Below are 13,157 nucleotides of genomic sequence, written 5' to 3'. Positions count from 1 at the left end.
GTTCATTAAAGACAAGGAAATACTGACAGATTGTCACAGATTTGGAGAAGACACACATAAGAAGTCATGATGACTAAATGTATAATGTGATATGATGGCTTAGATCCTGAAGCAAGAAAAGGGTATTAGTGGTAAAACTAGTGAAATCACAATATAGTCTGTAGTTTTGGTAGTATTACACCGGTGTTAAATTGGTTGCTATGCTGTGCCATGCTTATGTAAGGGCGAAGCTAGATGGCAGGGTATATGGAAGTTCTCTGTACTACCTTTGCAACATTTGTGTAAATCTAAGATTGTTTCAAATACAAGGTTTTAAAAAAGGGGAAGGCGGGAAAAGAGGCGATATGTAGGCCTATTCAAGCCTTGCCCTCCACTTCTTGAATTGAATTGTAAGGAAACACTTTCCTCCAGGGTTTATTTCCCTATGTTTTTCTGTTATATTCTGATTATAAAAACAGAAGAAACTGAAGAGCATTTTAAAAAACCTCCACTTACAGAGACAGCCACTGCTCACATTTGTTGTATATCCTTTTAATATTTTTCTTATTACATGTATGTGATTTTTAAAAATAAAAATGGAGTCACGTTATTAAAGGAAAGAAAGAAAGAAAGAAAGAAAGAAAGAAAGAAAGAGAAGAAAGAAAGAAAGATGAGCTCTGTATCCAGTCAGAACTAGGTTTCTGTTATGGCTCTAGCTCTTCATAGCCCTATCGTCTTGTACCAGTTAGCCTTTTCTGAACTCGTCTTTACTCATTCATGCAACAGTTTGTTCTTCAAATATTTGTTCAGTACTTACGTACTGTTCTAGGCTCTTAGGATACAGTACTGAACAAAGTCAAGCCCTTTCCCTCCTGTCGCTTGTACTTGTTCACATCAAAGTGCATCAGATAGTTGTTTAGAGTTTTGCTCTAACAGGGAACAGAGAAATGGAACCATAGCTGGAGGAAGACACTTAATAGCATTATTATTGACCATAGAGACAGTTTGGTAGGATGGCTTCATGTTAATAAAAGGACTTTATGTATCTGTAGGAGAGATTCTAGCCCATTAGTTAAGACTTGGGATTTGGAGTCAGGTAGCCCAGATTTAACTTTGAGCCAACTGTTGTCTACTTTTGTTACCTGAAGGAAAAGTTACTCAGATTCTCTGAATTTTGGTTTCATCATCTGTAATTAATAGTGAAAATGATACCTCCTAAGAATTAAACAAGCTCATACTTTTAAAGAGCATTACAGTCAACTGTACTGTGCTTTTCAGTACCTCTCTTTGGGTCTTAGAAGGAAATAATAGTTTGGCTTGTCATCATTCAAACAGTGAGATGAACAGTCTCCATATTAATATTGTCGTAGACTTCTGTTTAGTCCACTAGTAATTTGTATGTAGAACTGCATTATTTTTCTTTCCCCTTATTAATTCATGAGAAAAGATAATAAGTTAGCTTAAAATTGATAAGGAGCAGTTTTCAGAGGGTGTGGTGCTGGGTAGCGTGGATGGGTGGAGGAGAGGGTATTTAACTTCATCCACCAGCAGATGGTAGTTCCATATTCATACGGAAGTATACCCCCATTCCTACTGGCATGTTTTGTTTTCCCCTGGACTGACTTGGTGAACGTTAAATGCTGTCTTGAAACGTTTCATATTGCTTGTGGATTGAGCTGGTACATTACATAGACAGGTTACTTCCTGTCTTCATTCTTCAGTGAGGCTTTATTTTTTATTGGTTGTTTAGACTAGATTTAATACATTTTTAGAGCTGCCAAAACCAATGTAACAGGTGGTGTCCTGAGGCTACAATTAGGCTCACTGGGCTCTGATCAAACACTACCTTTGGCAGGCTCTTTGGTATTGGCCAAATTCTCTGGCTTGGCTTGTTTACTTAAGTTCTTAGAAGTTCTAAATATTAAAAACTTTAGGTGAATTCATTTCAGCATTAGTCTTTGACTATGCCTTTATATATAGAATGGTTTAACTATTATTTGTGCCCTCGAAACCAGTCTTAAAAACAAAAAGGGTAGGGCGCCTGGGTGGCTCAGTTGGTTAAGCGTCTGCCTTCGGCTCAGGTCATGATCCCAGATGGAGTCCCACGTCGGTTCCCTGCTCCGCAGGAAGTCTGCTTCTCCCTCTGCCCCTCCTCCCATTCGGTCTCTCAATCTCTCTCTCTCAAATAAATAAAATAAAATAAAAAACAAAAAAAGTAGATATTTTTATATTATTCCTAAATCTAATTTTTATAGTCAATTATCCTAATCCAGTGAAGTTAAATGAATTTCTGGCCTTGGCCTTCCTTCTACCTTAATAAAATTAATTAATAGCACAATAGCCTAAATAAAGTAAAATAAATTAGTAGCGAAGACTGTATAATTAATTTAGAGAAGGCCCAAATTCCATAACCTGTGGAGCATGGTAAGTAATTGAGCTGTGCTACAGCTTCCATTGGCCTTCTGTCTTCTCTCTGGGGCAAGTAGATTCTCCGACCATGAAGGTTTAAACCAAGGGAAAATGTTCGGGTTTCCTGAATTCTGTTTTGGGGGCAGATTAAGCAAATGATCAGAAATGACTTTCTTTTTACTAGCATGTGAAGGGGGGGGCTGTCAGCTTTCCTTTTTATGCTGGTGGATGCGTTTGGTATACGGTTTTACTTCTTTCCTGCTCTGTTTCAGAGTCTGATAAAGAGGAGAAACCACAAGGGACTGTCATACCCAAGGAAGTGACGCCAGCCCTGTGCTCACTCATGAGCAGCTATGGCAGTCTGTCGGGGTCAGAGAGCGAGCCGGAAGGTAAGTCATGGCCTCCTTTGTTACAGGCGGGTGGGTTTCGTTCGGTTGCTGTTGGAATTTGATGTGCACTGTGCATCAGTAGCGTCCCTTCATGTGTGTCTTTCTGAGGACGAGATGTGTCAGGCACATCTTTATTTAATCTTCACATTTTTCGTTTGATGTTAGCATGGGATAAAGGAAAACTTGAGAAACGAGTAAATGTGTTGCTAGTCTGGGAGAAAAAGGCCAAAATAACATAATGACAGAATAGGAAGAGCAGGAGAGAATATTCCATTAATGGAATCAAAGAAAATTCTAAAAGACAGAGCAAAGAAAGTGCAAAGAAAGTTAATTTCTTTTTTCTACTCTCAAGAGCCCTTGTCGTAACATGTTTACAGCACCTTTGTTAGGTGAAGAGAGGTCCTTGTGACAACGTGGATGACAATTCCTTACATGTATATAGAGCATTGTTTTTTATGGGGCACATTTACATAAATTACCTCATTTGGAGAACACAGTAACCCTATACTTGTGTCGAATTAGCCTGTGTGTTTTAAAGACTGGATGAAATGGAATTCTTTCAGGGTTCTTTCTGAGAAATCAGTGATGTACAGGATACCTGTCTAACCTTTAAAGATGACAACAAACCAGCTTAATCTAGCATATTTTTGGGGGGTCACCTAAAAGTTGTGAGTATGTTACTGATCTGTTGTAGCGTGGCAATTCTAAACCTAAGGTTCATATAAATAATTAGCATATGTTGAGTGAATAAGTCTGTGCCTTTCTGTTGTGGAAACCTGGCTCTGCATGGTAAATTTATTTGGGCTTTACCAACCGTGAGAGAATTCATGTGTCTGTGTCTCTGGACAAGATGTGTAATCACGGTAGGAGCTGAACTGAAGATAAGAGTACAGGGTCTACAAGTGAGTGTGTAGAAAGAAGGGAAGATATGAGTGTAATTGGATGAAGATAGCGGCACTTTTAATGTTTAAGCTAGAGATAATCACTGTATAGTTGGAAGATGTTGAAGGAGAAAGAGTTGGGATTTAATATGAAGGATAACGTTTAGATGTATCTGTAACATAGGGTTTTTTTTCTTCTTTTTTAATGAACCATGGTTTACTATGGTAGCTGGTTAAAAGCTACTTGAATTTTGAAATATAAACTACTTTGGTTTTATCAGAGTATTTCTTAACAGATGGTTACCTCTTCTTGTTTTTATTTTGATTTTAAGAAAAACAGTATTTATTTCTTTACTCTTGTTTCCAGTACACTGATATGAAGATGGAGTTATTCTTTAAACACATATTACATTTCCTGCTTATCACTTGTATTTATGACAGGTGATAGCAATGAAAGCTATTACCAGATTACTGAATGTTATAAAAACAAGCTGCACTAGTGCTCTCCTCTCTCTCTCTCTCTCTGTTAAGATAAAGCATTTAATACTTTCATTCTCATGTCTTTATTTGCTTGCACACAAGCAGGGGGAGAGGCAGGCAGAGGGAGACGCAGGCTCCCTGCTGAGCAAGGAGCGCATGCGGGACTCGATGCCAGGACCCTGGGATCATGACCTGAGCTGAAGGCAGATGTTTAACCAACTGAGCCACCCAGGCGCCCCCTCAGGTCTTCATTTTGAGGCTGCCACCATTTTTAAATTAGAAGGAAGAAAGGAAACCGGGAGGGATCTTTGAGGTCCCACTCCTTCATTTGTAGAACCTTAAGCTTAAAGAAGACAAGTTTACAAAGCTAGTATGTGGGAGAGCTGATGTAAAGCCTAGGTTTAGGGACTTAAAAATCTAAAAAAAGCCAACTGTATTGCCTTTCATTACAGTCGTTCTCTGTGTTATATTTTCTGTCTTCCTGCACAGAAATGCATAGCCTTTTCTTATAGATATTATCTTTTAAAAGATAAATTTTATCTTATATGAATTTATTTTTACAAATTGTCTAAAATCCCCTGCCTGAAGGAAAAAGCCCTTGCTTTACATTCCTAATGCTTAAGAATTATTGTATGTATTTTGAATTCAGCTTTATTAAGCCATCCAGGTCACTAGCAAGTTTCCAACTTCCATTGTAAATTCTGGGCTATAGGATAGGGTATTGACACATAGGGACTTTGGAAAAAATAAACCAAAGAAATAAAGCGGGCTTTCTCTGAACCATGAAGTAGCTTCTAGAAGGCTGCTTATTTAAGTGGATTCTAAATGGAGAGGAGCAGTTTGATGCCTCACAGATTTTAACACTTGTGTTATCATAGTTACAATCTTTCTCAACTTAGGAATTAATACAAAGGTGTATCAAGGATCTAAACATGGCTAGTGCTTTTCCAGAAAGAGTTTTAAACAAGGAAGGGGCCCCTCAAGAAAGACTGAAGCTGTTAAACAAGAGGCTCTGCTTGGCTCTGGGGACGTCAAAATCATTAAGATACACATAGGAAGGAAAATTTCAGTGAGTAATACTTCCAGATGGGTTAGTTTGATATCTGTTCCAGATTTTGCATGTTCGTTTTTTGTTTTTTGTTTTGCCATGTTAGAAGTTAAGCGCAGTTTTGTAGCTCTCCAAAACTGTTTTTTTCAACTGGTTTGGGCTATGACTCGGGGTCCTCCAAGTTGAAAACTCAGTTTTAAAGGCCACAAATCAAGAAGTGTGATTTATAGGTTTGAAAAAATTCAGTGGTTATATTTTAAATTCATTTGGATTGGTAAATATTGCATTAAAATATGATACTAAGCTGGGAAATGTTGCGAGCCTCAAGAAAAATATAAATGGCCCCAGTTCCTTATTCCTTAGCAGAAAATTGACAATGGAAGCTCTGATTCATTTGACTTTTGTATTCCTGGATTGGAAGATCAATACTTTTTTTTTTTTTTTTAAGATTTTATTTATTTATCTGAGAGAAAGAGAGAAACAATGAGGAGGGGGAGGGGCAGAGGGAGAAGCAGACTCCCCACTGAGCAGGGAGACTGTCTCAGGGCTTGATCCAGGACTCCAGGATCATGACCTGAGTGGAAGGTAGAGGCTTAACTGACTGAGCCACTCAGGTGCCCAGAAGATCAATACTTGAAGGGGAAGGAAATAACAAAAAGTAGTACCTTGGTTTTTCTTTTTGTCTTTTGTTATTATTCCCATAGTTTTGAACTCTACAAACCACTTTGAATTCTTTGCTCCATTCTTTTATGGTTCCATTTCTATAATTGTTTTTCTTTTTTCCATCACTTTGAGGGCACATCAAACCACTGCCATCATAGCAATTTTTTTTTTTAAGATAGCATGCATGCGCATGTGCACTCAGGTGGGGTGGAGGGGGAGAAAGGATCTCAAGCAGGCTCCATGCTCAGCGCAGAGCCTGGCATGGGGACTCAGTCTCACAGCCCCGAGATCATGACCTGAGCTAAAATCAAGAGTTCGGTGCTTAACCAACTGAGCCACCCAGGTGCCCCGTCATAGCAAATTCTTGTATAGTGCTTATTCTGTGTCAGGCCGTTTTATGTGCTTTACTCATTTAATTATTGCAATAACCTCATGAAGCAGGTGCCATTATTTATGGGGATATTTAGGCAGAGATAAGTAGCTTGCCCCAAGATCACAAGTAGTATGTGATGGAACTAGAGCTTGAACAGTTTGGGACCAGGGTTTGTGCTTCTGACACTTACCCTGTACTTCCCTTCAAACATAATTAACACATTTGGTGCTATGTAACAGTTGGGTGTACAGGTTTTGAGGGATATGATTAGACTCCTACACTCTTGTCCAGGCAGTTGAACCCAGTCTCCCAGCTTCTAGAATTGAAGTCTTTATATCATATCAGCTTGTCAGAATATACAGAATAACCATTTTAGGGATGAGAGGAGGGGATCCTTAAAACTTGTGAGTTTTCAACTAATCATATGGTTTTTCTTCTTCATTCTGTTAATATGGTGAAATACATAGATTGATTATCAAGTATCAAACCAATCTTGTATTCTTGGAATAAAATCTACTTAGTCATGGTGTATTACCTTTTTAATACATTGCTGGATTTGATTTGCTAATAATTTATTAAAGATTTTTACCTCCATGTTCACGAAGGATTATTGGTTTGTCTTTTTCTTTTCCTGTAATGGATTACTTTTCTCTGGATTTGATATGAGTTGGGATCTGTTTCTTCCTCCTCTTTTTTAAGGGTTTGTGTAGGGTTGCTGCCATTTTTTCTTGTTTGTAGAATTCAATAGTGGAGTCATCTGTACCTGGCATTTTAGGGGGGGTAGATTTTAAGTTATGAATTAAATTTCCTTAATAGATATAGGACTGTTGAGGTTTTCTATTTTTTCTTGTTCAGCTTTGGTAATTTGTGTTTTTCAAAAAAATTTGTTTCATCTAATTTGTCAAATTTATTGGCATATGGTTGCTCACAACATTTTCTTGTGATATCTGTAAGATCTATAGTGATGTCCTCTTTTTGATTCTTCATATTATTAAATGGTATTTTTTCCTTTTTTCTTGATCACTCTTGCTAGCAGTTTATTAATTTTATTAATCTCTTTAGAGTGAACCAACTTCTGGGTTTATTGCTTTTTCTCTATTAGCTATTTCTAATTCATTGATTTTCACTCTGTTATTTCTTCCCTTCTCACTCTCTATCTCATATAGTGGAAGTTCAGATAATTGATTTTAGACTCTTTTTCATTTTTTTTTTATTTTAATTTTTTTCTCTTTTTTTCCTTCATTTCTAATAAAAGTATTCAAAGCTATTAATTTGCCTCCATGCATTGCTTTAGCTGCATCCTACAAATTTATGTTATGTTTTCGTTTTTATTGTTTTATTTTATTTATTTATTTATTTATTTTTTTAAAAGATTTTATTTATTTATTTGACAGAGATAGAGACAGCCAGCGAGAGAGGGAACACAAGCAGGGGGAGTGGGAGAGGAAGAAGCAGGCTCATAGCAGAGGAGCCTGATGTGGGGCTCGATCCCGGAACTCCAGGATCACGCCCTGAGCCGAAGGCAGACGCTTTAACCGCTGTGCCACCCAGGCGCCCCCCGTTTTTATTGTTTTAAAAATATTTTCTAATGTCTCTTGTGATTTGCTCTTTAATACATGGGTTATTTAGATATATGTTGTTTAGTTTCCAGAGATTTTGAGGTTTTCTAGATAGTTTTCTGTTAATAACTTAACTTTAATTCTGTTACGGTCAGAGAACATACTTTGTACACTTTCAGAGTGTTTTTGTTTTTCCAGTTTATTGAGACTTGTTTTCTAGCCTAACCAAGTGAATGCTCATGTGAACTTGACAAAATGTATATTGGGTTCAGTGTTTGTCAATTTGAGTTGTTAGTTGTACTTAGGTCTTCTATATCCCTGCTCATTTTCTGTTTAATTGTTCTTCAGTTACTGAGAGCGGAGTGTTAAGTTTCCAACCGTAATAATGGACTTGTCTATTTCTTGTTTCAGCTCTGTGAGCTTTTGCTACTTGTATAGTGAAACTCTGTTATTAGGTGTTATTGTTTTGCCTTCTTGCTGAATTGATTTCTTTACCATTATGAACTGTCCTTTGTCCCTGATTATAGTCCCTGTTCTGAAGTCTCCTTTGTCTGATACTGTTATAGCCAGTCCAACTTTTTTATGATTGGTGTTTGCATGGTCTTTTCTTTCCCCTTTTACTTTTAACCTGTGACTGGTCACAGGCAGCCCTTGCTTTGTACTTCCTGGGTAACTGAGATTTAATTTCAGTTCTGTTTGTGAAAGCAAGAACTGCCTATAATTTAAAGTTGGTTTCTTGGGGCGCCTGGGTGGCACAGTGGTTAAGCGTCTGCCTTCGGCTCAGGGCGTGATCCTGGCGTTATGGGATCGAGCCCCACATCAGGCTCCTCTGCTGGGAGCCTGCTTCTTCCTCTCCCACTCCCCCTGCTTGTGTTCCCTCTCTCACTGGCTGTCTCTGTCCTGTCGAATAAATAAATAAAATCTCAAAAAAAAAAATAAATAAAGTTGGTTTCTTGTAGACATTATGTAGTTGGTCTTGTTGTTCCCCACCACCCCACCCCAGTCTGACTACTCACCCTTTTAAGTGGGATGTTTAAACTATTTATATATATTGTAATTATTGATATGGCTTGTTTCTTTTTATCTCACCTTTTGTTCTGTTTTCCTTCCTTTGGATTTATGCTGCCTTATTAGGGCAGTGCAAATATGGGCTTATTCATTGAACCTCTTTGTTTTACTTTTTAGGAGTTGGTCTATCTAGAGTATATAGTATGCAGCTTCAACTTATCACAGTATACTTTCAGTAATATTATCTCACTTCATATAGGATTTAAGAATTTTATAGCAATATACTTACACTCTCCTCTTCCCCTCCTCTGTGCTGTTGTTACTAGGTTTTCTACAGATGTTATAAATTCCACATACATTATTACTATTTTTGCATAGAATAGTCAGTTATCTTTAAAACCTATTTTAAATTAAAAAAAATATCTTTTGTATTTATCCACATATTGACATTTCTGACACTCTTCATTCCTTTGTGTGGATCCAAGTTTCTATCTGGTATTGTTTCCTTCATAGAGATCGCTTTCTTTAACTCTTTATGGTAATCTCTTCAGTTCTTGGCAGTTATATTTCCGATTTGAAAAATACCGTACTACATTGAAAATGCCTAGTTTTTATTAGTAAGTGGCCAATATTATGGCTGCTGGGGGGAAGTATTATGGCTCTTTTGGTTATTTTGGAAGTTTACCTGGTCTTTGTTGTTATCTTTGTATTTGTTTTTCATTACACATAGAAGCTCCCATTAAGACTGAAGCAGACATTCTGGTGGCAGATGAGGTTCTTCCGAGCAATACTCCGAGGAGACCAAGTCCGAGTGTTAAAGTGACTGTTAGAAAGTACGAGAGCCGAAAGAAGAGTTTTAAAAAGACAAACCCTAAGAGGAAAAAAGATTATCACAACTATCAATCGTTATTTGAACCAAGGACACGCCATCCATATCTCCTGGAAATGGTAAATGATTTTTCTTTACATTCTAATCTGTGTTCTTCTCAGATGATGAAGGTAGAGCCACTGGGTTTCTGCATGGGTTCATGCATGTGTGTTTTTAAAGTTTACCAAAGACATTTGCTCCTTGCAGACTCATTTGTGTATCTTAATTTTGAAGCTGCATTTGGAATACAGCTGCTGTTCAGCAAACGTGGAGTAGTTACACTTTTCAAAACTGCTTAAAATAAAAGAATCTATAGATTTAACTAATTGGTAAGGAAATATGTATTGAGGTGTAGTGACATTTTTAAAGTTTCCATTGAAATCACAACTAAATACAAAGGCAGACGGAAGGGAGAAAGGTTGTTATGTGTTTATTTTGTGCATTATTGACTTTATTCTTAGAATGATGTGCTGAAAAATCTATTCAGATTTTTAAAAGAGAAAGTAGCACATCTTTTGATTCTAAGTCATGGACATGAAGCTGTTCAAAGATGCCAGTTCTTTCATGCTAAAAGTATTAGAAAATATTCTGAAATTTTTACTAGAGTTGTAGAACTATTGACAACGTGTGGAAGTTGTTTTTGCCCTGTCACCTGAGTGTTTATGCTATAGCTAAATTGTTCTGTGGCCACACTCTTTGAGGTGTTACATGTAGACACAGTTACTTCTTGTTTAAATTGATCGGAAATGGGACTCTCTCTTTTGTAAATTTCAGTGCTTATATAAAGTAAATTGAATTTTCAGAATACCTTGTAAGTGGTAAATTAAGTCATCTCTTCACTGTTCATTCCATTGTGATGTTTCTAAACTACACTAATGACATCAGAAAATAAATCGAATGATCTTGTCCTTTTTGGCAAATCACATATGATTCCTTGGTTATGGATTTCTTCTAAATACCAGGGATTTTTAGATTTCCTTCAATTACAATAAGCACAAAAATGAAAAGTTGCGAAAATCCAGGAATGTTGGGATTTTGTACTGCTGGTTTCATCATTACTGTATTTACTCTATCTGCTTATCAGTTTCTGTACTGTTTGTAAGTTTGGGTTTAGGAGGGTCCTCCTTGACATGATTTGTAGATTAAAGAATTGTAGACTTTTAAACCTGTATTTCCTGTCCTTTGTTAGATACTCCTAGAGAGGACCCCAGATGTGAACATTTGTGCTATTTAAAAAACTAGATAGTCTTAGTATAAGTTAAAAGGAAATGTTCTTGTATTATTTTTTGACAAAATAATTAAAAATATATATATATTTAAATATGTATTATATTATAAATTATAATAAGTATAAATATATATCTTTATTGTTCTGTGTTATTTATATGGGGAAGACACATATAATATTTTAGATTGTGTTTCTTGGATATATTTTATTTACCAGCTAATCATTTTATTTATTATTTTTTAGCTTTTAGCTCCGGACATTCGACATGAAAGAAATGTGATTTTGCAGTGTGTTCGATACATCATCAAAAAGGACTTTTTTGGGCTTAATACTAATTCTGCAAAAACTAAAGATGTATAGGTATCTGATGTTTCAGCATCATGTGACATAGTCCCATCCTAAAGTTAGGGGAGGAAAACCTTTAAAAACAAAAACAAAACTGGATTAGTAATTAAATCGTAGACCTCATGGGATATTATGTTGGATTTTTAATTCTTTCCTTTGAATCTATGCAAATAAATACGTAACTGATTTTTAAGACTGTGTCTGTATTGTTGGGGTTGTGCATAATATTTGCTGGCAGAATTCTATTTTTTATTTATATTTATTTGTATGTATTGCTGTCAGGTAAGGAAGTCTGCTCTGGGGACAGTTAAGAATCGAAGATACTGGTTTAGTAGTAAAGAAAAAAGCTTTAAAAATGTTTAATTCAGCTAAGCAAAACGGTAGGTCAGGGAGAGAAGTATAGTCATTTTGTTTTTAATGCAGGAGAGGAAGAATCATTCTTTAACTGTAGCAAGGGGGATTATTTAAAAAATAAAACATATTAAATTAATACACTCAAAGTCTTAAAATTTAAGATTTCTGTGTTTAGTTCAAAGGGCATTTTGAAATTCATCTATTGGCACTACTTAAGTAGTTCAGATACTGAATTTGGAATATTAATATAGATAAGGCCTCTGTGTGTGTTTAGATTCACTGGGAGTGCTTCTTTTGAGTATGGATCAGAATTGGACCTTTTTAATTTCTCTGTTGAAAACTATGTAAAGCATGGTACTTGACGAGGTCCATCTAATTCATAGCCAAAACAGTAGTTTGTGAAATAATGTAAAACCTTAAAACCAGTTTTAAGATGTAATTAAAATTCATCGTATGAGCCTATTATTTGAACCCTTTAAAAAATGTTTTAAATAATCTGTTTGGGTCCTTTAATACCAGAGATTTTGATATTACATTCTAGTCACTTGTGCTAGCTAGAGCTGGAGCCCTCCGCTTTTGACGGGGTTTTTAAAAAAACTAGTCTGTTGTGGAAAAATTGACTTTATCTGACATTGTGATTATTGAAGTCCATGAATCTTGCCTGCAAGAAAAAGGCAAGAAAGCTGATGGTGGCCCTGAAGAAAAACTTCTTGCTCCTATATATTTGTAAGATCCTATCCAGAATCCTGGAATACCTGGCATGTAACACTGTGATATTACAGACCTGAGATCAAATTGATACTTAAGTCGGTGTTTCCCAACTTCGTAACCACCATATAGACTTATTCTGTTTCATTCTCCTCCTGCAGTGAATCCCATGTTTTAGAAAATTATCTGTCCAGCACATTACTTAATTCAGTTTATATAACACTGTTGAGTGCTTACTTACATGCCGGCAGTATGCATGAATTGAAAATATAAAAATGAATGAGGCCTTGCCTGACTTCAAGGAATTCACTTTAATTTTTGTATTATTCCTAATGATGACTCTTAAGCCAATTCATCTCATCAGGATAAAGTAACCAGTGTTACAAACTGGGTTGATATTCTAAGGTATGATTTAGTCTGCAGTTTTATCACAGGTTGGCATACAAATCCCATTGGCTTTAAATACATAAATGAATTCAGACTCCTAGGCTGCTTTCACAGACCCTTATAACTCCAGGAATGTTCACAATCACTGCTTTAAAGTGTATTGTGCAAAAAGTTTTATTTTCAGTTTCTCTTGCTTTCTAATAAATATATTTAAGACTGAAAATGCTGTTCTGAGACCTGCCTTGGCTCTGTCTGGCAGTCTTGAGCTCTGTCACCGTCGCTGTTTATTTCTAGTGGGTAATTTCAGCTTCAGTTGCCTTTATATATTTAACGCAGGAATTCTTCAAGTGTGTTTAAAATTTTTAAGCACCTAGAATACAGCCCATGTGGTTTCCCCTTTGTGGAACACGCAGTCAATATTTGTAAATATTCTGTGAGTGTTTTCAGGGAGAGGGGTGCCTTTTCTTGGATATGAGGT

At 36.3% G+C, this 13,157-nt stretch overlaps 1 protein-coding gene across 2 annotated transcripts in view; it reads left to right on the top strand.

Moving 5' to 3' along the window:
* NUFIP1 (nuclear FMR1 interacting protein 1) overlaps positions 1 to 12,902 on the top strand; it is a 44,157-nt gene extending 31,255 nt beyond the window's left edge. The window contains exons 8-10 of one of the 2 annotated variants that reach the window (XM_044381824.3): positions 2,661 to 2,777; positions 9,523 to 9,737; positions 11,129 to 12,902. In XM_044381824.3, coding sequence (XP_044237759.3) covers positions 2,661 to 2,777; positions 9,523 to 9,737; positions 11,129 to 11,245 — 449 coding nt within the window. In that variant the 3' untranslated portion in view covers positions 11,246 to 12,902. Of the gene's footprint in view, positions 1 to 2,660; positions 2,778 to 9,519; positions 9,738 to 11,128 lie in introns of both variants that reach the window. The other variant, XM_026493304.4, reaches the window with a different exon arrangement.
* The last annotated feature ends 255 nt before the right edge of the window (positions 12,903 to 13,157 follow it).

This window comes from Ursus arctos, unplaced genomic scaffold, assembly GCF_023065955.2.
Source record: "Ursus arctos isolate Adak ecotype North America unplaced genomic scaffold, UrsArc2.0 scaffold_10, whole genome shotgun sequence".
NCBI lineage: Eukaryota > Metazoa > Chordata > Mammalia > Carnivora > Ursidae > Ursus > Ursus arctos.
The sequence above is the reverse complement of the archived record's forward strand: the minus strand, read 5'-3'. Positions and strand labels throughout refer to the sequence as shown.